A 27,658-nucleotide genomic window follows, 5' to 3' on the forward strand; every position below is an offset into this window, starting at 1 on the left:
TGCAAGAAAAAAATAATTGTATTTAGTTTAAAAGTAAATAAAACTGAATATTTAAAATCAATTTAAATCTAAAAACATATTCACAATAATTTAAATAAATTCCATGAAAATATTGTTATGAACACTTAAGCAAAAATAATGGCAGGGGGCGGTTAGTTGCCCTTCTCCAGGTCGTTTCCGTTTTTCGTTTAAAAACTTCTTAGAGAAAATGAGACCAATGTTTAGTTTTTCCTTTGTCTTTCTTGTTATACGCAAAAAGCTTAAAATGGGACAACAACGTTTTTATTACCTTCTGTCTCGTCTGTTTTTCGTCAAAAAGCTTACACAGTGAAACAAACATCAATTTAATTTGAACGAAAACGAATGGTATGATATATCACTAACAATTTTAGTCCCGAATATTTAAAGGTAGTAATTGTCATCTTTTGAATTGGGCAACATTTTCTGTCTGGCTTTTAGGAAGTGATGAATTCCAAAATCAGGCCTACTAATAACATGAGTAGATTTTTTAGTGTCTGTTATTTTTTGACGGATTTAACTTATGAAGTAGTGGTAAATTTTACACCCTCTATATTTTTTTAGGTTTTAACAAAAAGGCTTTCGAATAATGTGCCTGTCTCTTATTTTTAAAAAGAAAATATTAACGAAGAAATTTTTTTAAAGTAAAATTTTTTCCAAAAATTATAAGGTGTAAAATTTACACTACATCAGTGACTATTAGGGTTCCTACGCGGGAAAAATTTCCAGGGAATTCCCGGGAATATTTTTTTGTTAATTTTCGGGAAATGTTTGTCGGGAATTTCTTCATAAGTTTTCTTCTAAAAGTTACTATATTCAGATAAGTTTTGATGGCCAAATTTGTTGATAATTGAATTATTCTATTATATCCATAGATTTTTTCGGTTCTAACAACAGATAGTCAGTTGGCAAAGTATTACTATTGAAATAACGGAATTTTTTTCACTCAACTCAAGCCACAGCAGAAATATTTGGTTATTAAGAATGAATCAAATTTAAAATTTATGCTCATAAACGAATTATTAAGATGCCTGACATTACATCTTTTAGGGATATTCAATGATTATTATTCATATTTAGAGAAACTAATAACAATAATAGTGGTTGAAATTTGTTTATCTACAATCAGATTTGAAAAATTTCTCTAACTACGCATGTTTTGTAGATTTAAAATGGTCGAATTTCATAAGTTTTTTAATTAAACAATAAATTTATTGATTTCATACTGATTAGAACTATGACTGTGACAATACCGACCAAATGTCACTATTAAATCAGAAACCCTTATAGAGGCTGGACCTACAACCAAATACAGTTATTTTATACTTCTTTTAAAACCCTGGTAAAATTATAGGTCAAATTATTCGTTTATTGGTTTAATTTAGTGTTAAAAAATTCCCGGGAATGAAACGATTTTTTAATTTCCTCCCAGGAAAGAAAAAAGTCCGGGAAATTACGAACCCTAGTGACTATGTCAAAAATGTTCACATCATAAGTTAATGGTTAAATCCAATTGAAATCTTGTGGTGGAAACTATTTGACATGGGTTTCCCACTCGCAATAAACTTGGAAATAATTATGTACTCTATTGTCAAATTCTATTGACAACACCATAATATGTTCACGTGTCATACAGCCCAATTATGAGTAAAAAAAAACCTCGGTATTTTCCCTTTTCTCATTTTTCTATTCAAATTCAATGTTGAAAATGGGAGAAGGAAAAAAACTCACGCGGATTTTGTATTCATAATTGGTCTGATAGTCATAAAAATAAGGAATTACGAAAATTAATTTCATGAATACGTGTTCTATCTCTACCCCTTGAACATAAACATAAAGTTGGAAATAATGTTCAATTTTTCTGCCATTATTTCTTATATTAAGAAATATAAAGCTAAAGTTCATCGCAACTACAAGAAAATTTTTTAAAAACTAATATAATAGAATCGGAAGAAGTATGTATATATATTACAAATGAATGCGTAATAATTTTGAATATAGAATTTCTACACACTTGTAATTTTGTTTGCTTATTTAAATATTATCCGATTTTTTTAAAAAAAAATTAGGAATTCAATTTGGGATTAAACTGTTTTCGGTTTTGGATAATCTGACTGTCAAAATTTATATACCCATTATCAAATATAATTCAAAAGAATTGTTATCCTTTTATGGGACGAGTTTCTATAGAAAAATTCTAAGATGCTTATCGGAAAGTTTGGTAGTATCTACTCAAGTACCTTTTAGGTTCCAGAATATTTATACGTAATATTAAAAAAAAAATGTTATTGTATACATATAAACAAATACTTTGTGTAAAGCTTTCAAAGTAAATTTTGGAAAAGCTTTTTTTGTTATTAAATGTTAAGGGTGAAATAGAGGTGAATAGTTGTAGATTTTCATGCATTATTTGTACAAAGTTAATGAATATAAAAAATTGCCTATTTTTATGTACATACACAAAAAGCAAAATAAACCTAAAAAGGACAAACCAATGTCAAAATTATTTAAAGTAAATTATCGATTTTATTCGCACATGCTACGTAGAGTCAAACAAACATTCATCTAAATATGACGTTTACCCTTGAGGTCGTCTTTAATGAATGTCACAATGATAATTATGGAAAGTTTAGCACCATTCATAAGATTTTCTATCTAAAAAAAAATAACAAAAACTACAAACACTTAAAAAAGTTGTTGAAATTTAATATGAATTCTGTTTGAATCTGAAATTTGTAAACCGAGTGATTTCGAAACTGCGATTTTCAAAAGTGCATTATTGAGAAATTGATGTTTTGAAATAGCTGGATTTTTTACACAGAAACAAATATTTGAATTAGTTTTTAAAATCTAAATCGATACTCCGATTCGATGTATAGAACAAGAGTCAATGTTTAAGCTTTAAAAATAATTGAACATATTCATGATCAATTTATAAATTTATCAAAGCAGGATTTATTTAAAAAAATCTTTTCTCACTGTTCTGTAAACGGAACGTTTTCGATTTAAAACGAATTCACATATTGTGGTGTTCTGTAAATCGAATACACATGACTTACTCGTTTTACTTTCGAGTACTTGATTCAATTTACAAATTCGTGCGATTTGCAGAACACCATTTTGCCAATTTTTCTTTTTTGAAATCATTCGTTTTACAGAACAGAACAGAACAGGAGCGTTTGTATTTAATTTCTTAAAATAATAGCGGAATTTTCTACAGAAAAATGTGATCAAATTTGAAATATGTACATATTTTCTTGAAAACATCGAAAACAAAACTTAAAAAAAAAATCAGTTCAACAAAATTCTTCATTTTATAATTCTAAAATATATTAATTGACTATAAATCGATAGTTGGATCACTTAACTTCCCACCAAAAATTTCGATCTAAAAATTCCAAAAATAAAAAATATGAGGGGCCTAACACGATCGACTATTCGTATGCAACAACAAGAAAATGATAAGAAATCCGTTAAACTTATATAAGAAAAATTGGAGATTGTGCATTAAAAATACAATCAGAAAATTATTTTTATGCAACATTACAATGCATTTACTAATGTGATAAGTTCTTGTGATTTATATTGCCCACCAAATCTGAAAAGTTCTTAAAATTGCTTATAAATATCGTACATGAAACGAAAATATGAACAAATTTTATTATACTTTTCTACCAAAAATTTATATTCAATTATTTATGTATTATTCCTACATAATTTGGCTAGAATGCTTTTGATATTACATATTAGTTGAATAAATAAAAAAAATACATTTCTCATCAATACTCGATATGTTCTCGTATGTATTCGTCATAATATTTCGTTACAATTTATGAGTCTTCAGCAGATAATGGAAGTACATACTAGGAAATTTTTTTCATAAAATTTTTGTGAAATGTTGCCGTTACATTTTATTAAATGAGCACCTCAATATAAAGGAATTATGATACTTTTGCAAAATATGACTTTAGATCATATAGACCATTTCCTATGGATCATATAAAATACAGTTCGATTATAAAAAAAAAAATCGATTATTATGTTCGATAAGGAGTCAAAAACTTATTATTATATATGTTCATACCATTCACTACATAGTTTTCATATAATTTTCTCTACGCGATTATTTTTTCGTGTATTCTGATATATATTTTCGGAATAGAATTTTTTTCCACAAAATATTCCATCAAATTCTTTTGTAATCACACATCTAATGAAAAGGGTTAACATTTCATATTGATTCCATATACATTATTAGTATGAATCATAATTTGGATGATAATAACTATGTAGATTATAAATAACGTTAACTTTATGAAATGACTAACTCAGCTCAAATTTTTATTTAGTTTGTTTACTGATGATAGTGATTCAAAAATGGATTCATGGGACATATATATAATATCCATAGGATAAACTAAATTGTTGTAATAAATTAGTTTGGTTCCTAGTTTTATTAATTTAATTTATTATCACAATTCAGTGATATAAATAAAGAAATAAATATTAAATAAAATAATATTTAATATTTATTTTAGTAAACAAACAAATTCCCTAAAATCAAAAAAAATGTTTTACATAATAGCAAAAAAAAGTCGTATCTATAATAAATGCCCTTTTAAATTATGTATATAACTTAGTGACCGAATAATTATTATTGGAGATCTTTAAGATAGCAAGTTTTTCAATGATTACCAACATAATTTTAATTTGTTAGAAGATTTTAAAGTATTATTTTATGTCATTAATAAATGAGTAATAATTAATATAACTAAAAAATAATCATAACTTCTTTAAAACATTTTAAAGAACTTATGATTCTTATTAAGTTGATTGTTTATATTTTCTTATAAAATATATGTACCACAATTCCCAATCTTATATTAAATTTACAACATCTGGCAACCTTATCGAAATACAACAATGCAATTGACAAACTCATCGAATATTTTTTAATTTTTTGTCTCGTTCGTTTTTCGTCAAAAAGCTTACACAGTGAAACAACAATAAAATTCTCATCGCTGCCTTAACTCTTCTAACACATACAGATCACAACCGGCAAAAGAAATTCCAGCATATTGTGCTTTTTTTAATTGCACAGAAACGTCCTTCAACTGACATTGAAATGAAGCACCCCCCTAAACAAAATAAAAAGCAAGCAGCCGAGAAACTGGCAATTCAAGTGAAGCTAAGAAAAACTGCACAGTTTATTCCTTGCTAGCGAGCTGTACGGTCCGGTTGTTTGGAAAAGAAAATAACCAAGTGTTTAGAAACTTTTCTCCAGAGTTTAATAAAAGAAATTAATAACAAACATGTCTAAGATCGGTATTAACGGTTTCGGTCGCATTGGCCGTTTGGTTTTGCGTGCTGCCGTCGATAAGGGTGCCACAGTTGTTGCTGTTAACGATCCCTTTATCGATGTCAACTACATGGTTTACTTGTTCAAATTCGATTCGACCCACGGTCGTTTCAAGGGCACCGTAGCCGCCGAAGGTGGCAAATTGGTTGTCAATGGCAAAGCCATCACCGTTTTCAGCGAACGCGACCCCGCCAACATCAACTGGGCCAGCGCTGGTGCCGAATACGTTGTAGAATCCACTGGTGTCTTCACCACCATCGACAAGGCCTCTGCTCATTTCAAGGGTGGTGCCAAGAAGGTTGTCATCTCTGCCCCATCTGCTGATGCTCCCATGTTCGTATGCGGTGTCAACTTGGATGCCTACTCCCCCGACATGAAGGTAGTATCCAACGCTTCCTGCACCACCAACTGCTTGGCTCCTTTGGCCAAGGTTATCAACGATAACTGGGAAATCGTTGAAGGTCTCATGACCACTGTCCATGCCACCACTGCCACCCAAAAGACCGTTGACGGTCCCTCTGGCAAATTGTGGCGTGATGGCCGTGGTGCTGCCCAAAACATCATTCCTGCCTCTACTGGTGCTGCCAAGGCTGTCGGCAAAGTTATCCCTGCCTTGAACGGTAAACTCACCGGTATGGCTTTCCGTGTCCCCACCCCCAACGTATCTGTTGTCGATTTGACTGTCCGTCTTGGCAAACCCGCCAGCTACGATGCCATCAAGGCCAAGGTTTTGGAAGCTTCCAACGGTCCCATGAAGGGAATCTTGGGCTACACCGATGAAGAAGTCGTCTCCACCGATTTCGTCAGTGACACCCACTCCTCAGTCTTTGACGCCAAGGCTGGCATTTCTCTTAACGATCAATTCGTCAAGTTGATCTCCTGGTACGACAACGAATTCGGTTACTCCAACCGTGTCATCGACTTGATCAAGTACATGCAAAGCAAGGATTAAATTGTAAGCCGTGAGGAGGAGAAGAACATAAATTCGTCTAAATCATAAGAACGCTACAGTAAAATTTTAGAAATACACGCCAAAATTATTTATAACGAGAAGCATAGAAAACAGAAGGAAGACGCACATCATACAGGAGCCTGAGCATTTACTTTATACAAATGAAAGAATAAGACATTTCAAGTTTGCTGGTCATAACCCAAGTATGGCTTAAACTCCTCAACAACCAACCACCTCCTGATTATAACATCATAAATTCTCAATACTGTATTCAATAATTAATAAATTATAATTAGTAGTTATTACTCACATTTAAAGTTGATAAAACAAAAACCAAAATAAATGTTATTTAAAACATTAAAACAAAAACTACATTCAATTGTTTAATTTCATTTTGCACCACCAAACTTATATAACTTTTATTGTTCAGGAAAATTCTACAACATACACTTGAAAAAAGAACAACTAATGAAAAAAACAAGAGAATGCAATTTTTGCAAATAAGGGCAAAGTGAGAAAGCTTAATTAAAAATCTCTCACTGTGCGAGAGATAAAAGAATTTAATTGCATCATTTTATTGTAATTTGTGTGTATTTGTTGTTTTTAATGCATTTAATTTCATAATATATTGGCAAATGTGCCGTTAATTATAGCTTTGTTCAATATTGTTGTTGTAATTTTAATAAAAAAACACAAAAACAAACAAAAAACATGTTTTTTTGGTACTATTATGTAGTAAATTGTGCCGGCTTCGGCCATTTTGTGGAAATAGTATTGTACATTTTGTTTCTATTATAGTCATAATATTGTTATCATTAGTTTTTTTTTCCATGTTTTCGCTGATGTATGAATATTGTTTATCATGAAATTGCGTTCCAAAGACAAAAGGTCATTTATATTTGTCATAAAACTTGTTTACCAAAACAAATAACATAAAAGTTTATTGATTGGTATTAAAATTTAGAATTTATGGTCCAGGGGTAGGACGCACTATTGTATTGTATACACATCTTGGTTCGTGGTAGGCGACACGTTTCACTTTCTATAGTTTATTAAAAACAAGATCCCCTGCCCTCGCTGACAACAATGTATGGGGTGTTTTGGGTAAAAATACATTTGGATTACAATTTCATTTTCTCTCTACACTTTGCATCATGCTATTTGTAAAAAAAAGTCATCGACATTAGGGAAAATAAAAAAATATGTTCATATATAATACGGAAGTGTGTTAAACATTATTAATGTAGGTACATATGTATGTAATAAGAAGTGTATGGTACACATTTGCAGTACGCATGTTATCATTTAAAAATGAAAGTATGTAGAGCTAGATGTTATTTTCTGTATACAAAAATTATTTATTTATAAATATTATTACTTTTTCATCCATACATACAAAACTATTGATCTGTAGATATAAACTTTTATCATCATCAATCAGCTGTGTATCATTAGTGGAGTAGGTATATTTCTTCAATTTATGAAATGTGGGTGTGTCTTTAAAGGTCATTTCAAATGTCCTAAACGTACTTTTTATATTTTGTGTTTTTTATATATACATACATATATTTGCAAAAATAAAAACAAGTTGTTGCTAAAAACATACCTGCTTACATACATACACTGCATATGTCAAAATAACTAACTAGAAAAAGCTTACAAACGAATGGACTTGGTAACTCTATTTAAAGAAAACTTAACGAAAGTCAGTAATATCAACTAATAATTTCTTCAAGTAAAAAATTCGTAATTCAGCTCTGGGTGGAGGAAGAACTCGCGCGTCATTGCCATTATCGTTTAAGGGCAATCAGGCCGTCCTTTTTTCGCTGCCTTCGAGGGATTGCGTTTCACTCGCATTGGTTGATGGTTGGCGTCGTCTAACTGTACCGCGTTACGGTTCTTCGAAGTTTTCACATTAACCACATGCATTCGTTTTGGTTATAATTTATAACCTATAATTTGTCGTGGTGGAGTACCAAACAAAACTCAATTTGGAACACTGGTGGAGTACCAAACAAAACTCATATTGGATTTTGGTGGAGACCATAAAACTCAGGAGTTGAGTTCGAGAATTCCGGCTTCCTATACGAAGGTATAGGTCGATGTGGTAATTCCTGGAGGAGACTCTTAAAGGGCGTAAGCCAGATTTGCTGATGGCGGTATTTTTAGGCCAAATTTAACTTAAAGGAAAACAAACAAAACAAACAAGTAAAAAATAATTACAAAATGTTTGAAAAAAGTAAAAATAATCATTTTATTTCACTCATAATGCATAATCAATTTTAAGTTAAACAAATTTAAATAAAATTGCCTATAATTCGTTAACTAAATCACTCATATTTCCCACCAAAAAGGGATTTTCATTAAGAAATTTCCAAAATGTCTAAAATTCGTTAAATGAAGGTCCTAGAGCGAAAATAATGGAAATCAGTGATAACTCATATATCCCACCAAAACTTGATTTTTATGAAGAAAATTTCTTATAATACCAAAACTAGATATCTTTTTTTAAGGAAATTCCAAAATATCTAAAATTGCTTATAATTCGTAAACTAAAGGTCATATAGCGAAAATAAAGAAAATCCGTGATCACTCCTATTTCCCACCAAAACTTGATTTTCCAAATTTCAAAATATCTAAAATTGCTTTTAATTCGTAAACTAAAGGTCCTAGAGAGAAAATAAGGGAAATCTGTGATCACTCATATTACACACCAAAACTTGATTTTTATGATGAAAATTCCAAAATATCTAAAATTGCTTATAATTCGTAAACTAAAGGTCCTAGAGCCAAATAAAGAAAATCTGTGATCACTCCTATTTCCCACCAAAACTTGATTTTAATAACGAAAATTCCAAAATATCTAAAATTGCTTATAATTCGTAAACTAAAGGTCCTAGAGCGAAAATAAAGAAAATCTGTGATCACTCCTATTTCCCACCAAAACTTGATTTTAATAACGAAAATTCCAAAATGTCTAAAATTGCTTATAATTCGTAAACTAAAGGTCCTAGAGCGAAAATAATGGATATCTGTGATCACTCATATTTCCCACCAAAATTTGATTTTTATGATGAAAATTTCAAAATATCTTAAATTGCTTATAATTCGTAAACTAAAGGTCCTAGAGCGAAAATAAAGAAAATCTGTGATCACTCCTATTTCCCATCAAAATTTGATTTTTAAGATGAAAATTCCAAAATATCTAAAATTCTGTATAATTCGTAAACTAAAGGTCCTAGAGAGAAAATAAAGTTAATCTATGATCACTCCTATTTCCCATCAAAATTTGATTTTTAAGATGAAAATTTCAAAATATCTTAAGTTGCTTATAATTCGTAAACTAAAGGTCCTAGATAAAACATAATTTTTATAACGAAGTTCCAAAATATCTAAAATTGCTTTTAATTCGTAAACTAAATGTCCTAGAGAGAAAATAAGGGAAATCTGTGATCGCCCATATCTCCCATCAAAATTTGATTATTAAGATGAAAATTCCAAAATATCTAAAATTGTGTATAATTCGTAAACTAAAGGTCCTAAAGAGAAAATAAAGTTAATCTGTGATCACTGATATTTCACACCAAAACTTGATTTTTATGATGAAAATTCCAAAATATCTAAAATTGCTAATAATTCGTAAACTAAAGGTCCTAGAGAGAAAATAAAGAAAATCTGTGATCACTCATATTTCCCATCAAAATTTGATTTTTAAGATGAAAATTCCAAAATATCTAAAATTGCTTATAATTCGTAAACTAAAGGTCCTAAAGAGAAATAAAAGAAAATCTGTGATCACTCATATTTCCCACCAAAATTTGATTTTTATGATGAAAATTCCAAAATATCTAAAATTGCTTATAATTCGTAAACTAAAGGTCATAGAGCGAAAATAAAGAAAATCCGTGATCACTCCTATTTCCCATCAAAATTTGATTTTTAATATGAAAATTCCAAAATATCTAAAATTGTGTATAATTCGTAAACTAAAGGTCCTAGAGAGAAAATAAAGTTAATCTGTGATCACTCCTATTTTCCACCAAAACTTGATTTTTATGATGAAAATTCCAAAATATCTAAAATTGCTTATAATTCGTAAACTAAAGGTCCTAGAGAGAAAATAAAGTTAATCTGTTATCACTCATATTTCACACCAAAACATAATTTTTATAATGAAAATTCCAAAATATCTAAAATTGCTTATAATTCGTTAACTAAAGGTCCTAGAGCGAAAATAAAGAAAATCCGTGATCACTCCTATTTCCCATCAAAATTTGATTTTTAAGATGATAATTCCAAAATATCTAAAATTGTGTATAATTCGTAAACTAAAGGTCCTAAAGAGAAAATAAAGAAAATCTGTGATCACTCATATTTCCCACCAAAATTTGATTTTTATGATGAAAATTCCAAAATATCTAAAATTGTGTATAATTCGTAAACTAAAGGTCCTAAAGAGAAAATAAAGTTAATCTGTGATCACTCATATTTCACACCAAAACTTGATTTTTATAATGAAAATTCTAAAATATCTAAAATTGCTTATAATTCGTAAACTAAAGGTCCTAAAGCGAAAATAAAGAAAATCCGTGATCACTCCTATTTCCCACCAAAACATAATTTTTATAACGAAATTCCAAAATATCTAAAATTGCTTTTAATTCGTAAACTAAAGGTCCTAGAGAGAAAATAAAGTTAATCTGTGATCACTCATATTTCACACCAAAATTTGATTTTTATGATGAAAATTTCAAAATATCTAAAATTGTGTATAATTCGTAAACTAAAGGTCCTAGAGTGAAAATAAAGAAAATCCGTGATCACTCCTATTTCCCACCAAAACATAATTTTTATAACGAAATTCCAAAATATCTAAAATTGCTTTTAATTCGTAAACTAAAGGTCCTAGAGAGAAAATAAAGTTAATCTGTGATCACTCATATTTCACACCAAAACTTGATTTTTATGATGAAAATTCCAAAATATCTAAAATTGTGTATAATTCGTAAACTAAAGGTCCTAGAGCGAAAATAATGGAAATCTGTGATCACTCATATTTCCCACCAAAATTTGATTTTTATGATGAAAATTTCAAAATATTTAAAATTGCTTTTAATTCGTAAACTAAAGGTCCTAGAGAGAAAATAAGGGAAATCTGTGATCACCCATATTTCCCATCAAAACTTGATTTTTATGATGAAAATTTCAAGATATCTTAAATTGCTTATAATTCGTAAACTAAAGGTCCTAGAGCGAAAATAAAGAAAATCCGTGATCACTCCTATTTCCCACCAAAACATAATTTTTTATAACGAAATTCCAAAATATTTAAAATTGCTTATAATTCGTAAACTAAAGGTCATAGAGCGAAAATAAAGAAAATCCGTGATCACTCCTATTTCCCATCAAAATTTGATTTTTAATATGAAAATTCCAAAATATCTAAAATTGTGTATAATTCGTAAACTAAAGGTCCTAGAGAGAAAATAAAGTTAATCTGTGATCACTCATATTTCACACCAAAACTTGATTTTTATTATGAAAATTCCAAAATATCTAAAATTGATTATAATTCGTAAACTAAAGGTCCTAGAGAGAAAATAAGGGAAATCTGTGATCACCCATATTTCCCATCAAAATTTGATTTTTAAGATGAAAATTCCAAAATATCTTAAATTGCTTATAATTCGTAAACTAAAGGTCCTAGAGCGAAAATAAAGAAAATCTGTGATCACTCCTATTTTCCACCAAAACTTGATTTTTATGATGAAAATTCCAAAATATCTAAAATTGCTTATAATTCGTAAACTAAAGGTCCTAGAGAGAAAATAAAGTTAATCTGTTATCACTCATATTTCACACCAAAACATAATTTTTATAATGAAAATTCCAAAATATCTAAAATTGCTTATAATTCGTTAACTAAAGGTCCTAGAGCGAAAATAAAGAAAATCCGTGATCACTCCTATTTCCCATCAAAATTTGATTTTTAAGATGATAATTCCAAAATATCTAAAATTGTGTATAATTCGTAAACTAAAGGTCCTAAAGAGAAAATAAAGAAAATCCGTGATCACTCCTATTTCCCATCAAAATTTGATTTTTAAGATGATAATTCTAAAATATCTAAAATTGCTTATAATTCGTAAACTAAAGGTCCTAAAGCGAAAATAAAGAAAATCCGTGATCACTCCTATTTCCCACCAAAACATAATTTTTATAACGAAATTCCAAAATATCTAAAATTGCTTTTAATTCGTAAACTAAAGGTCCTAGAGAGAAAATAAAGTTAATCTGTGATCACTCATATTTCACACCAAAATTTGATTTTTATGTTGAAAATTTCAAAATATCTAAAATTGTGTATAATTCGTAAACTAAAGGTCCTAGAGTGAAAATAAAGAAAATCCGTGATCACTCCTATTTCCCACCAAAACATAATTTTTATAACGAAATTCCAAAATATCTAAAATTGTGTATAATTCGTAAACTAAAGGTCCTAGAGCGAAAATAAGGGAAATCTGTCATCACTCATATTTCTCACCAAAGCTTGATTTTTATGAAGAAAATTCCAAAATATCTAAAATTGCTTTTAATTCGTAAACTAAAGGTCCTAGGGAGAAAATAAAGTTAATCTGTGATCACTCATATTTCACACCAAAACTTGATTTTTATGATGAAAATTCCAAAATATCTAAAATTGCTTATAATTCGTAAACTAAAGGTCATAGAGAGAAAATAAAGAAAATCTGTGATCACTCATATTTCCCACCAAAATTTGATTTTTATGATGAAAATTTCAAAATATCTTCAATTGCTTATAATTCGTAAACTAAAGGTCCTAGAGAGAAAATATGGGAAATCTGTGATCACCCATATTTCCCACCAAATAAAGGTCCCTATCACTCATATTTCCCACCAAAATTTGATTTTTATGATGAAAATTTCAAAATATCTTCAATTGCTTATAATTCGTAAACTAAAGGTCCTAGATAGAAAATAAGGGAAATCTGTGATCACCCATATTTCCCACCAAATAAAGGTCCTACCTAGGTCGAAAATAAATAAAATCTGTGGATCCCACCAAAACACGATTTTTATGAACAAAATTTCAAAATATCTAAAATTGCTTATAATTATAACACAGGTCCTAGACCGAAAATACAGAAAATCTGTGATCATTTTCAAAAAAGTGATTTTCATGAAGAAATTTCCAAAATATCTAAAATTGCTTATAATTCGTAAACTAAAGGTCCTATAGCGAAAATAAAAAAAATTTGTGATCACTCATACATAATTCACACCAAAAATTTTTTTTTATGAAGAAAATTTTAAAATATCTAAAATTGCTTATAATTTGTTAAACAAAGGTCCTAGACCGATAATAAAGAAAATCTGTGATCATTCATATTTACCACCAAAAAGTGATTTTCATGAAGAAATTTCCGAAATATCTACAATTGCTTATAATTCGTAAACTAAAGGGCCTAGAGCGAAAACAACGAAAATCTGAGATCACTCATATTTCCCACCAAAACTGGATATTAAAATATCTAAAATTACTTATAATAAATACGTCAAGGCTAATTTATTTACTAATTTCTTACTTTATTTAATTCGCATTGTCAGTAACTAACTTAGTTGATTTTAAACTGAATTTTTAGTTTCTCGGTGGGATATTTATGAAATTGTTTTTATTAGTTCCTTTGTTCTACTGTAGATCTTTCGTTAAGTGCAAGCCTTTCGAAATTAATTTTGTAAATACATTTTTGCTTTTCTTAAATTAATTAATTTATTTTTTAATTATGTAAAATGATGCTTTTATAAAAAGTTATTCCTTCTACTTATGATACGTAAAAATATTAATTTAAAAATTATTCTTCCTCCATTTGTTGTTGTTTGTTTGTATTTTTTATTTTTTCTCCATCCTTATCAAAACGTGTGTGCAGGCCGTGTTTAATGAAACGTCCAGCAGCTCCTTTGTCTAATACGGGTCTTATGGTATTGCGTTCATAGATTTGTTTATCACGTAGAATGGTTTGTCGTACGCGTGATAGTTCGTTTTTGATTCCGTGCTAAAATTGATAAATGTGATATTATTTATTTTTAATATGCTTAAAATAATCAAGAATAGTATTAATATATTTATTAATATCGTCGGTTAGGCCAGATATATTATGATTTTTCAGTCCAGTTGCGAACTGTTGTAATAATCGTAAGGGACTTTTGGATATGACCAATATTGCTGTGGGACGATCAATTAAATCAATGTCATTTTTACAGAATTATCTGGGTTTAAGTGATTTTCGGAAGTATGTCTTATATTTGTTTTTCGGAAGTAGAACACAATATTTGTATGTACTGTGAACATATAATAAAAACTTCAAACATCAGCACAAAAGCATTATACATGCTACCTATGCTGTTCAGAGCTCCACAGTATATAATAAATAGTAAAGGTTCACCTTGGCAACCTAACTTAGCAACCTAACTCTAAGAATGGGTTGGTAAGAAAAGCACATATGAATGAATTTTTTGAATATTTTATAATTTGGGCTACGAATTTGAGTAAAACTTGTACTACTTTAGAATATATATGTTGAAGTCTATGTTTTATAAGAGATTCTAGCCTGTTTCTACAACGTATTGTTGGTTTTCGTTACTATGCTCTGCAAATTATGCTTGTAGAATACTACTTGTAATTAATTGTAACCCTAAAATATAGAATTAGTTGTTCCTAAACTTTCTTACAGATGCATTAAAAAGCCTATATAAATCTCATTAATTTTAAATATGAAATAAGCACGACATTCATTTATAGTAGGTCAAGCTTCGGAACACATTTTGTTTGTGTGTGCAGGGTAAAAAATAAGAAAACTTTAGCTGAATTGAATAACAATGAAAATTTTTATTACTACAACTTACCTCATTTGGATCCTGTCCTTGTAGTTTAACATACATCCAGTACAGAGAATTAATGGAGTAGGCCAAGTAATTGTCCAATTTAACTTTTTCCTGTGTAGATAATTCTTCGAAATCCTTGAAACCCACTGCAGTCAAAATGGAAGTTTCAATTTTGTCCAAGTTATTGTCGAAATTTTCCACGCATTTTTTGAATTTTTCATCATTTCGTAGTTCAGCATAATCTCGGGATGAAGACATGGTATTTCTGAATGCACTTTTATTTTAATTATACTAAATATTTTACTAAAATCAATGTTTTTGTTTGCTCAAATATTTTTTTAGACGAAATTAATTAAATCAGCACGCGTTAATTTGACACTTTCGGTGTTTGTTTTGTTTTCTAATTCTATACATTTATTTGACACTTGCTTTTTAATTGTTTTCTCTTCTCATTTTCATAGTGATTTTTATGGGATGATTTAAATTATGATGGCACGACTTTTTTAATTATCGTTCGACGTTTTTAATATAACCAACCTTTTTTCGGATTTTTAAAATGTACGTACGACTTTTTGATATTGCTAATTTTTTTATTTTTATATTTTAATGTAAAAAAAATACATGGTTGCAGATTTGAAAAACAATTTCTTTAAACAATATTAGACATTTTTCAGTTAGTAAATAGACTTTTCAACGTAATCATTATGAAAAATGTTAAAAAAAAGTCGTTTGCTCAAAAATCGATTTAAAGAACCCTACTCTACTACATATGTTTTACTGACTATTGTGAATTTGTTTTTATTTGTTAAAAATTTCTTTTATTTATTTACATTTTGTATATTTGTTTCCTCGTTCCAAAAATATATTTTCAATGTATATTAATTTTGAGTAGATAAAAAAGCATTGGCATAATGTTTAAAGAAAGTTTTAAATATTACAAATCAAAGTGGCCTGTGCCGGATTTCAAAGATGTTATAGATTTTCATGATGATTCCAACTGCAGCGCAAAGGTAAATAAATAAATAGCATCGTAAATTTGTAAAAAAAATATATACAATTTATATAATTAAAACGTTTTTTATGTTACAGATAGAGGATTTACAACTCAAAGACGATTATGCAGACTTGGGCTTACCATTGGGCATGAATCCTATACATAAATGGCGTTTGTTTAGGCTCGTCGAACATCCGGGATTAATTGTCATACGTCATGCATTCAATACACATGGTGAACGCTACTGGATGGCTAGAAGTCTGCAAGATTATCCAAAATATCCCAATCGAGTAAATTTAAATGAGCGACTTTTTAGCAAAACAGTTTTGGATGACTGGTGGTCATCTTTACAACAGTGCGACGATAAGGACGAAGCTAGGCGTATGAAAATCTCTATGCGCTGGACCACACTAGGCTATCACCACAATTGGGACACCAAGGTCTATAGCGAAGATTTGCACACAGAATTTCCAGAGGACTTGGCACGTATGACAAATTTCTTTGCTAATGTTTTGGGCTACGACAACTATAAGGCACAGGCTGCCATTGTTAATTATTACCCCATTGGCACCACTTTGGCCGGCCACACAGATCATTCTGAACAAAATTTAGAGGCTCCCTTATTTTCATTTAGGTTTGTTTAACAATAAAATTTAACTTAAGTAAATTTATAAATTTCCTTCATCAATTTCAGTTTTGGACAAACTGCAATTTTCCTTATTGGTGGCAAAACGCGAGAAGAAAAACCTGCTGCTTTATTTATAGAAAGTGGTGACGTGCTGGTCATGTCACAACAATCACGTCTGTGCTATCATGCTGTACCACGAGTTATGAAAGCCAGACAGGAAACTTGGAATAACCAAATGTCTAGTGCAAGACAAATGCAGGAAACAAGTATAGAAACGTTGCAGCCGTCAAAAAAATTACGCACTGATATAACTTGCTGGAATAACAATGAAATGGAAACGGCTTTAGTATGGTCCATGGATCCTTTGCTGTATCAACAAGTGAGCAATGAATTGCATTGGTTGCCCTTTAAAAATTATCTACATGATTCTCGTATTAATATAAATGTCAGACAAGTACTAAATAATCAACAACAATCCTTGAGTTGTTAATACTAAGCTATTGCTGTTTGCTATTAATTATTATAACATAAACATTCATGCATAATTTATTATTATTATTCTTTTATTGTATGAAACAAATCTATTATTATAAATAAATGTTTTATTTTATTTAGAAACAAACGAAAAAAAAAACATTTCGGCATCAATTTTTATTACTATAAACTTTGAACTGTACCACTGATAACATGTAGGGACGATATAAGTGTTGCGAATGCGATGGCAATAAATGACACAGACCCAAGAAATCGCAAGCTACGGTTCCAAAAACCAATGGCCAAAATACCAATCTCAAAAAGGGATGCCGAGTTGATGCAGGCTATGTGATTATATTTTTAGTAATTGTTTATTTCTTTTCAAAGTTATAGTTATAATTACCTCACTAATAGTTTTGGTCATGTCTTTAGATTGAATGGAAAATAATTTCGGGAGGATTTTGTTTGTAAATTTTTGTTTATCCGTTTTATTTAAAAGTTTTATAAATGTCTATTTTTACATATATGTATCTACAGTAAGTAGGGTTCACCTAAAGGATTTTAATAAATTTAGAATTTTTATAAACGAATTATTTATGTTTCTAAAATGTTTGGCCAAAATCGAAGAAACACAAATAATTATTAAATCTATTAAGGGTTAACAAAGTTAAACGAAAACTAAGGAAGTTAACTATGTTGTTCCAGTAAAAATGAATAGAGATTAACACTACAGTTTGTATTCAATCCGGATTATAAAGATTCAATCAATCTGGATTATAGATTACACAATGTAGTGAAAACTGATATCTGGATTACCGAATAATCCGGATTAACGATGTCCGGATTATCCAGGTTTTACTGTATTTATTCTGTAAATATAAGTAAACAAAAACAAAAGTATACAAAAAAATATATTCGTCTTCAAAATCCAAGGTGATAATAGCAAAAAAACAATCAGAGTCAAATTCAAGTTTCAAGGATTTTTGATTTTCAGTCATGGATGACGTACTCATGGAATTACCCATATACATAAAACAAAATTTAAAATGATTTTGGAAAAAAGAGTTACGTGCAAATATCCGTACAACTCTAAGAGGAACGTAAATTGCTAGAAGAGAGTAAGAGAAAAAAGCATCTGCATTGAACTTAGTAAATAGTAGATGCTCAATAAATTAGTATATTTAATTATTTCAGACAGCTACACTTAGTCGCAATAAATAAATTTAACTTTTTTGTTCTACCTCGCTTTCTCCAAACTCTTGCGCGACCATAGATTCATCTGTAAAAATAATCCTTTCCCAAAACATAGGATAATGTAAATGTTCTGAATAGCATAGTCAAAACGTATCTTTTTATTGTTGGAACTAATGAACGTTTTATTTTCTGGCCATGCACGACTGAAGTCCAGATTTTTTAAAGCAGAGGTTATTTTTTGATATCTTTTTTTAATTCAACGCTACTTTATTTAAAATTTCTAGGACTTCTCTTACAATTTTACGCCTTAAAATTTCATCAAACTTTAATGGACGTCCTGCTCGTGGCAAACTTTCAAACCTTTTATAGTTCCTAAGGATATTTTCGAAAATCTGTCGATATTTCCTTTCTTTTCGCCATTTTCAGATTCGTTGTATTAAAATTAATAATAAATTAAATCGGGTTTCTGGTTTAATCGGGGTTTAGATTTAATCGGTTAATTTGAAATAATCGATTAAACGAATAATTTTTATTTTAATCATGATACCTACAATAATTGTAGAATGTAGAATCACTAAGGAGAGTTTTCAATTTTTGATTTTTTTCATATTTTTTTATATTTTCCTTTGTTAGACGTACAAGAATTGTATAATTGAGAATTTATTTTTTACTGAGTGTAGCTTATATTGTTAACTTCTAATGTCAAAAATAACCAAGTTATAACGAACCATCAAGTACATGATTTTCTAAAACAAAATAACGTATACCTTATTCCAAACATCCTATTTTTTTTGGTTTCATTTCCTGATTTATACATTTCGTTTCAATATCTGGTAGTTTTCAATTTATAACCTTTTTTGCTTCTCCTTAAAAGTTATGTTACGTTAATTTACGACAATTTCGTAAACAATTTTTATTAAATTTCGAAGGCTTATTAGAGTTCGAGTAAAAACTCGTTCGTTATCGATCACAATAATTATGATTTTCTATACATTTTATTCGATATCGTTGCGTTGTCAGTTCCCTAAATGATATTACAATCTGTTGCCAAATTGGCGACCAGAAAAAAAAATTCCCTTATAAAGTTATGTTAAGTTAATTTGCATAAAGATATTTCTATAATTGGACCAAATAAACAATTCAAATTCTTCAACTGATTTTGTAAAGCTTCACTAAAATATTTTCAAAGAGTGAAATAATAAAATCGTTGACTAAAGAAAAAATTTCGAACGCTTATTATAGTTCGAGTAAAAACTCGTTCGTTTATTCGATATTGTTGCGTTGTCAGTTGCCTGGCAGCTATCATTTCTATTGTCAAATTGGCAAACTTCTGGCTACGCAACTGAAGTTACAGAACCGTTATTTAGAATTCGATCTGAAGCTGGCAATTTCAAATATCTGGACCAAACTAGAACATGCGTTTTAGCTCAAAATGTGTTGAGTGTTGTTCCTAGGTCTGGTTGTTATTTTTTTCCAAAAACACACACACATACAATTATTAACTTACCCCTGTTTAGTTTTGCCTAAAATCCTTTGACTGAATCCGCATAAACAGCACTACTACTTGTTTTCTTTCAAATTTTCTATATATTCTCATTTAAATTTTTTTATTGTTAAATTATAATTTAGTTTTTCCTTGTTTTAAAGTTGGTTTGGTTGGTTTTGTTTGTTTGTTGTGTGTGTATGTTTCTGTGTGGGTGTGTTTTGTTTGTTTGAATCCGTTGTTGTTGTTGTTATTTTGCTGCTATTCATTCATTCATTATTTTTGTTGTTGATGAAATTTTACAATTAAATTACAGAAATATAAATATGCCTAAAAATGTTTAGATTTTTATGCATAATCGATTTGTTGGTTTTTGTTTTTTTTTTTTAATAATTGTATATTTTTTGAATCTTTTGTTTTTTGTTGTTGTTTATAAATAATCGTAAAGCTACTTAATGTATATAATTTGTTTATAATTATAATTTATAATATATGATTTTTTGTTATTTTCTTTTTTTTTCTCTTTTATTTTACTTCTTAATAATGTTAATTTGTTTTTTCTTTTAGTTTTTTTTTAGAAATATTTTTTTGTGTTTTGTTTTTTTTTATTATTTATATATATATGTAGATGCATATATAATGTATAATTATAATTGATAATCAGTTATATTTATATGTAAGTATATATATATTTTTGTATTTTTTTTATTTTTAAATTTAATTTTGTTTTCTGCTTTATGATGATGGAGATTGGGGAAGGAAGGGAGGTTATTTCTATTTCTATATTTATTTAAATATATATATATCAATATTATTAATAGTAATAATAAAAAAACTACTAAAAATTGTTTTTTTTTGTTTTGTTTTCTTGTTGTTGTTTTTTACTTTACTTGTCTACTATGTATATTATATAACAGTATAAATTTTTTTAGCAAATTTGTTAACATCATTTGATTTTTTTTGTTTGTTTTTATTTGTATTTATAAGAAAAAAAAAATCATATTTTTTTAGAACAACATTTAGTACAATAATTATAAATAATATTAATAATAATAAAAAAAACTATACAAATAATACAAATGCTCTAAGTATGAAGCGTCCTATTCACTAAAAAAATAATAATATAATTAAAAAAAAAAAATGAAAAACATAATAAAATATTTGTATATTTAATATATTTTTGTATTTATTATACCAGACCAATAGTTGGTAGTTTCTTATTTTTTTTTACTTTTGTTACTAGTTGTAGTATATAATATTGCATACAAGTTTTATATACTTTGTTAGAATTTTTCATTTTCATTTTGTTTTTGTTTTATTTTTAATTTTAGTTTTAAATCAATTTATCAATTTGGAATTTAAAAGTTCTTTTTTACAAAGGAGTTTTTTGTAGCACATGGGATTTGGGGTATGAGACAGGAAGGTAGGAGGGGAGTGGGGAGAAGGTTAGAGTTTTGGAAAGTTAGAAGTTTGTTTGTTTTTATTGATACTTTTTATAATATTTTATGATTTTTTACAGGTTTTTTTTTCATTCTAAAAAAATACTTTTTTAGTTAAACAATTTAAAAAAAAAGAGTTGGAAAATTAAAATTATACACAGTTGTTGTTTATTTTTAGTAGGGGAAGGGGAATAATTTTGTTTTTGTTTTTGTTATTTTATAATACAATATGTTTCTTTTAAAGATTACTTGGTCTCTTTTCCGATTTATTTATAATATATATTTTTGTTTTATTTCTTTTGATATCTCTAACTTTAGTGTCTGTCTATCATTTAATTTGGAAACTTTAAATGAAGTTAAACCTTGAAAGCTCTTTAGTTTATCATCGGCCGGGTTGGGCATTTTGGGGTGCAGGTTGTGGTGGTGCCATATTCATTACACCCGCGGGTGGAACTCCCGGTTCTTCTTTTTTAGGCGCCAACATTGGATCTACGACCATGGGGTGTGGCATGCCGCCCATATTAGGTGGCTTCCCTCCTAATGAAGGTGGTGGTCCCTGTTGGGGCTGTCCCATTGGTCCCTGTTGCATGCGATGATGCGGTGGAGGTGGCGGTCCTAAAGGCCCGACTACTCCTGATGGTGGCGGTATGGGTGATGGTTCTTTGCCTCTTAAATGAGCGGCTGATTGCACTGCATACATACTCATTGCTGCTTTATGTCGTTCTTCTTCGTGCCGCAACGCCACTTCCATTAGGGGATTATAACGCAGAGCACTCATTCCGTAGGGATCGCGGCCATAAGGATCCATAGGCCAGCCTGGCGGTCCACCAGGACCAAAGTGCGATAGTGGTGGTCCTCCCATACTGGGAGGCATCATTTGTCTAGCCAAATGAGGTGGTGGTGGTACCCCATGCGGACCATGACGACTGGCCATAAACGAAGCATGATGAGCTGCGGCCGCTGCATTGGCCTGCGCTTGTGCTAGCTGATGTTGATAGCGGGGATCTGCAGCAGCTGCTGCTGCCGAAGCTCTCATCATCATGGCATCTTGTTCTTCTTTAGAACGTGGCATTTGTGGCATTTCTTCTTTGATGCGCATCTCTACGCCTGGACCACCTGGGCCGCCCTGCATATCAGACACACTGCGATGAGGAGATCGATCACGAGCTGAATTCATAGCTGCAGCTGCCGCAGCTGCTTGTGACAATTTATTGCTCTCGTTAATACGTTGTTGTTGCAACATTCTTTCTCTTTCCATTTCTCGACGCTCCATTTCTCTTCGTTCTCTTTCTTTGCGTTCCCGTTCTCGCTCCCTTTCGCGCATTTCCCTTTCCTGCTGTTCTCGCTTCAATTTCTCTTCTTTCTCCTTACGTTCCCTCTCTTCTCGTTCGCGTTGACGTTGTCTCTCACGCTCTCTTTGTTCTCTTTCGCGCATCTCACGTTCTCGTTCACGCTCTTCGGCCTCGCGACGTGCATTATCCAAGGCCGTTGTGTCCGGTTTCATTGGCCATCCCGGTGGTGCTCCCGCCTGGTGATAAGGCACTGTGCGCTGTAAAGCAGCTCTAAAAAATCAAATAGTATATATTTCATTTAAAAATGCGCAATTGTAAATAGCTAAATAAAACATACGTTCTCCAAGGATCATGTAGTGCACCGCCTAGGGGTATTTCTCTACCAAATGGTGATAAACCAAAACCAAAAGGTCCCACATAGCGGCCAAAAGGAGTAACTGCAGTACCTACAAATATAATAATGTCGTATTAAAAGTGTTTCTCAGAAGATATTTGTAAAACGTCGTAAATTTTTATAATTACAAAATATTTGTAATTTCATACTAAAGTGTTGCACTTAAACTTACCTATATGATTAGGTGGTGCACCAATGAAACTAGCCGATAACGGAGAAGTTTCAAATGGTGAACGTCCCGGTAGTGCGGTAGCATATGCAGTACCCGGTGGCAATTCACCCGGTCGATGTAATAGATGTGGCGAAGCTGCCGCACTTAACGATAATGCCGGAGAAGCTTTCATACTCATGGCCGATACAGCTGAGGGAGAAGGACCTGCTCCTAGATTTGATGATGCTGTACTGGTTTGAGATACAGTAGCTGTCGGTGTAGCACTGGCACCACTACTGTTGGGCGGTGCACCTGGCGTTGAGCCACCACTACTTGCTGAGCCACTTGCTGCAGCCGCTGCCAATTTATCGGGATTTTGTTTGTTTTGATGATAATAAATTTCCCACGCAATACGTACATGCATTGCATTCCATCGTCCAGTTTTCTGCAAAGAGGTTTTCAAATTACATATATTTATTTTGAATAGAGCTAATTTGTTTATTGTATTAATTTTATAATTAGTTTAGTAGTATTTGGGCTCTGAAAGGAAAAATAGAAAGAAACGTTTCTCCGTCTCCTTTCTGATAAACTTCTTGTGTCTGTATGAAATATTTGAATCTCTTTTCAGTTTTAGATGGTGGAAAAAGAAAAACATACCGTGAACTTAATGGATTTGGAAGAGGAATCTACAATATTAGTTGGTAAAGGCGGTTGAGGTTGTTGATGAGGATTTGTGGAGGGCGATGGTTGTATCGTCTGATGGAGTTTGGATGAGTTTTCGAGTTGGAGGTGGATTGATTTGATTAGTGGATGTCGATGGTGTTGATGACAAATACAAAGATGATGAGTTAATTTTTGTTTTTTGATTTTGGTTTAATGAACATGAAAATGAGGAGGAAACAATTTTTGTTGTTGGTTTTAAAAGGATTTTAACAAAAAAAAAAAAATGATGATAATGATAGGAAGGGTGGATTAGATTGTGATTTTTGCTTTGTTATGGAACATACCTTTGGCGCAAATGAAGTTAAATGGCTGGGAGGCATAAATGGTGTAGCGCCCCCCAAGCCTGGATGCAAGAGACCAGCTGGCGTATATCCGGTGTAGCCGGGCAAACCCATGCCCGTACGATAAAAAGGTGATTCGGCAATTTTGGGAATATCTTTGAAAAGTGGAGGGGGAAAGAGGGGTGCCGGCGCTGGAGGAGGTGCTGCCGCCATGGCTGTTGGTAAAAGTTGTTGATGCTGATGCAGATGGGTGTGTTGATGTTGATGATGATGTAATTCTTGCCTTAAGTAGGGCGAGGGGACTGCAGAACTTGGAGCATGTGGCGAAGGTCCCGACGAAGGACCGGAGCCACCAGCAGTAGAAGTAGGTGGAGCTGATGTTGAGGCAGATGGCGATGCTGCTGGTGCGCCTAGTGGCGGAGCGGATGTTGAAGTTGGAGGCTGCTGATGTCCCGTTTGTTGTGTAGACGGCGGCCCCGCCAAGCCACTGCGATCCAGGAATCGATTATCTAGCTCACGTCGTAATAAATCCGCTTGATCATCTAGTAGATATTGAATTAGTATTGAAAATGAATAATAATGAATGAAAATATTCACTGGTTTTATGTAAAAACTCAAACTTACTTTTGCTTGGTTGGAAAAGAGATTCTGCCGAAAATGGATGGGGAGCCGAACTTTGTGTTGTTGAAGTAACTGGAGCGCTATTTGCGGCTGTTGTTACTCCGGAAGATGGACCCGACGCTGATGTGGAAGAGTGAGAACTGTTTATAGAACTAGCTGGCGCAGACATTGCAGAAGATACCGGAGGGTGAGGCGGCATGGGAGGCACAAAATATTGTGGATGAAATCCTGTCGACCCAGGAGGTAATCCGGGTGGTGGAATACCGGAAGAGGAATGCAGTGTTGGTGTATGTGGTGAAACCGAAATGGGCGGTGGCAATCCTCCCGCTGAACTTGTTGGAGGAGGCGGTGTAGGTCGCGAAGCCATCGAAGACGAGGAATGAGTAGAAGCCACGGACGTAGGAGGTGGTATCGACAGCGACGATGTGCTTTAGAATTAGAAAAATAAATCATGAGAAATTCGGTTTGAATTTAGAAAATATTAGATGGAGAGCTTAGTGATTGATGCTACAATATCTTACCTTGGTGGCCACATTGATGGTCCTTTGGGACCTGGCCCGTATTGTAAACTACCCGGCGGTGGTTGATGCAATTGCGTGGTCATCATCGGCATAACACCTGAGGCGTGAGTGGTTGTAGGCAACGAAACCGTGGAACTATAGGAGGCATTTGATGAAATAGCCAACGAAGCAGCAGAATGTGGTATTGGCAGCGGCGGTGCTCCACTCGTTGTTACGTATGGCGATGATGATGCGGATGATGCTGTCAATTGGAGTCCGCCACCTAAATGAGTATTGGCAGTTGAGGATCGCGGCATATAAGCAACATTGTTATCGTTGCGTTCCTTTGACGGACTTTCAGTTTGCGGTGAAATTCCTTTGTGAATCACAGATGTTGAAGATGTTGGTGTAGTCGTACCCATACTGGATGGTGGTTGACTACTGGCACTGCTGCTGTTGGATGTTGTGGGAGAGGCTCCTCGCAGCAGACCCGGATGTGGTGGCAGCATATGAGGCGGTAATGGTGGCATATGGGGAGGCGCCAAGTGTGGATGTCCCATCAAATGAGGATGAGGTGGTGCCAACAATTGCGTACCATCTCTCGCCAAAGGCGATGAGGGTGGCAGGCCGCTCGAACCACCGCTTATTGTAGCACTGAGTGGCGTAGATGCCGATGTGGTTGTTGTTACATTTGCTATGCTATGGGCTGAGTGGGATACCGATGGATGTGGTATTAAACCAGCACCAAGCGATTGATGGTGCGATGGGGGCAAAGGACCACCTAAAATTTGTGACTGCAACTGCAGCGACTGAGGATAAGGAAGATGTGGATGATGCAAAATATGTGGAGCCATTGAAGATGCTGGCGGTAGGCCATGTTGACTTAGATTTGCTGCTGACGAGGGTACCGAAGTCGGGGTTGGCACTGTTGTGGGTGCGGAACTAGTAGGGGTACTTGAACCACTGCCACTGTTGCCCATCGGTCCAGGAGTGTGCCCCGAACTTGAGGATTGACTGACAGGCGTTGGTGGCCGCAGACTGGGAGGTTTTGACATTTGCTGCATCATGGGAGATTCTCGACTTGTACGTGGCGAGGCACTTGGCGATGGCACTGCAGGCGGCAAATATGGACTATGTGGCAAACCACTGTATGGGGCGTATAGTGGATAATTCGGATAGGGCGGGCGATATGGCGACGAATGCAAAAGCATGGGTGAAATGCCATTGGGCGGCATGCCACCCGGCATCATTCCAGGAGGTGCAACACCAGGTGGCAAGCCAGGCGGTAGACCCCCGGGAAAAATTCCTGGAGCAGTTTGTATAGGGGGCATGCCACTGCTACTGCTGGAGATGGTTGAGAACTTTGCCATGGAGGTGACAGTTGAGTGAGCAGTTGAAGAAGGATGTGATGATGACATTGCAGAAGCCATCGACGATGGATGAAAGGAGGCAGATGATGTGTTAGGTAAAGATGATGGTTTGTTGATTCCTGCCAACAAAGACTGCTGTTGCATTTGCTGCTGCTGCTGCTGGTGATGCGGTGGCGGTAAGCCTTGCGGTCCAGGAGGTGTAGCCGTGGATGGCATGGCATTTGCATGAGGTGAGATCCTAGGTGCACCACTGTTTTGTGGATGTTGCCCAATACCACTATTTGCAAATTGTGGCAGATAACCATTCATCATTGGAGGAAGCGGCGACGGACCGCCGTGACCAACTCCATGGGAACCTTTTTCACGATTTTCGGCCTCATTTTGTTTCATGCTCATCAGTGACTGCTGCGTGTTTGCACTGGTATGCTGCAGAGTCGAGGGAGGGAATGGATGCGTTGGGGGTGGAGGACCAAGTCTACTGTTTATCGATCCAGCCGCACTAAATCCTCCTGGTGGTCCAGCCATTACATTCGGACCAGTTGACGATGGGGGCATTTGAGCACCGGGTGGTAACTGCATATTTGCTGGAGAGTTAGCAGCCACTTGGGAAGAAGGATGTCCAGACTTTGGATGCATACCTTGCAAAGGCGATGCATTCGATTGAGATGGTGGAGGTATTGATGCGGGAGACATGAGATTTCCAGTTACGGGAGATGGAGAACCTGCCAAATGCTTGTTTCCAAACGGGCTATCACTAGATGCATGAGGATGTTGTTGCGAATGCGGCGACGGCATAGGACCTGACGGCGAGGGAGAAGTCAGCGCATTGCGAGGATCATTGGGAAGCTGCGAATCGAAACGAAATAAAATATTAAAAAAAT

At 32.7% G+C, this 27,658-nt stretch overlaps 4 protein-coding genes across 8 annotated transcripts in view; 2 read left to right on the forward strand and 2 right to left on the reverse strand.

The window, feature by feature from the left end:
* Positions 1 to 5,202: 5,202 nt before the first annotated feature.
* On the forward strand, positions 5,203 to 6,701 carry Gapdh2 (Glyceraldehyde 3 phosphate dehydrogenase 2). The gene has a single exon (XM_065507936.1). It carries the CDS (start codon positions 5,331 to 5,333, stop codon positions 6,327 to 6,329), a length of 999 nt encoding a protein of 332 aa, XP_065364008.1. The 5' UTR covers positions 5,203 to 5,330; the 3' UTR covers positions 6,330 to 6,701.
* A 7,394-nt stretch (positions 6,702 to 14,095) lies between these two features.
* Positions 14,096 to 15,568, reverse strand: Rrp47 (Ribosomal RNA processing 47). The gene is made up of 2 exons (XM_065508160.1): positions 15,255 to 15,568; positions 14,096 to 14,404 (listed from the first exon to the last, which is right to left on the reverse strand). Exons 1-2 carry the CDS (start codon positions 15,489 to 15,491, stop codon positions 14,204 to 14,206), a joined length of 438 nt encoding a protein of 145 aa, XP_065364232.1. The 5' UTR covers positions 15,492 to 15,568; the 3' UTR covers positions 14,096 to 14,203.
* A 501-nt stretch (positions 15,569 to 16,069) lies between these two features.
* AlkB (alpha-ketoglutarate-dependent dioxygenase AlkB) lies at positions 16,070 to 17,440 on the forward strand. The gene is made up of 3 exons (XM_065508939.1): positions 16,070 to 16,243; positions 16,323 to 16,861; positions 16,922 to 17,440. Exons 1-3 carry the CDS (start codon positions 16,145 to 16,147, stop codon positions 17,343 to 17,345), a joined length of 1,062 nt encoding a protein of 353 aa, XP_065365011.1. The 5' UTR covers positions 16,070 to 16,144; the 3' UTR covers positions 17,346 to 17,440.
* Positions 17,441 to 20,368: 2,928 nt separating this feature from the next.
* Positions 20,369 to 27,658, reverse strand: part of tay (tay bridge) — a 76,260-nt gene continuing 68,970 nt past the window's right edge. For all 5 annotated transcript variants that reach the window (XM_065510369.1, XM_065510368.1, XM_065510370.1 and 2 more), the window contains 6 exons: positions 25,429 to 27,623; positions 24,911 to 25,335; positions 24,290 to 24,828; positions 23,304 to 23,727; positions 23,075 to 23,183; positions 20,369 to 23,007 (listed from right to left, as the gene is read on the reverse strand). In XM_065510369.1, coding sequence (XP_065366441.1) covers positions 21,828 to 23,007; positions 23,075 to 23,183; positions 23,304 to 23,727; positions 24,290 to 24,828; positions 24,911 to 25,335; positions 25,429 to 27,623 — 4,872 coding nt within the window. In that variant the 3' untranslated portion in view covers positions 20,369 to 21,827. The remainder of the gene's footprint in view (positions 23,008 to 23,074; positions 23,184 to 23,303; positions 23,728 to 24,289; positions 24,829 to 24,910; positions 25,336 to 25,428; positions 27,624 to 27,658) is intronic.

This window comes from Calliphora vicina, chromosome 4, assembly GCF_958450345.1.
Source record: "Calliphora vicina chromosome 4, idCalVici1.1, whole genome shotgun sequence".
NCBI lineage: Eukaryota > Metazoa > Arthropoda > Insecta > Diptera > Calliphoridae > Calliphora > Calliphora vicina.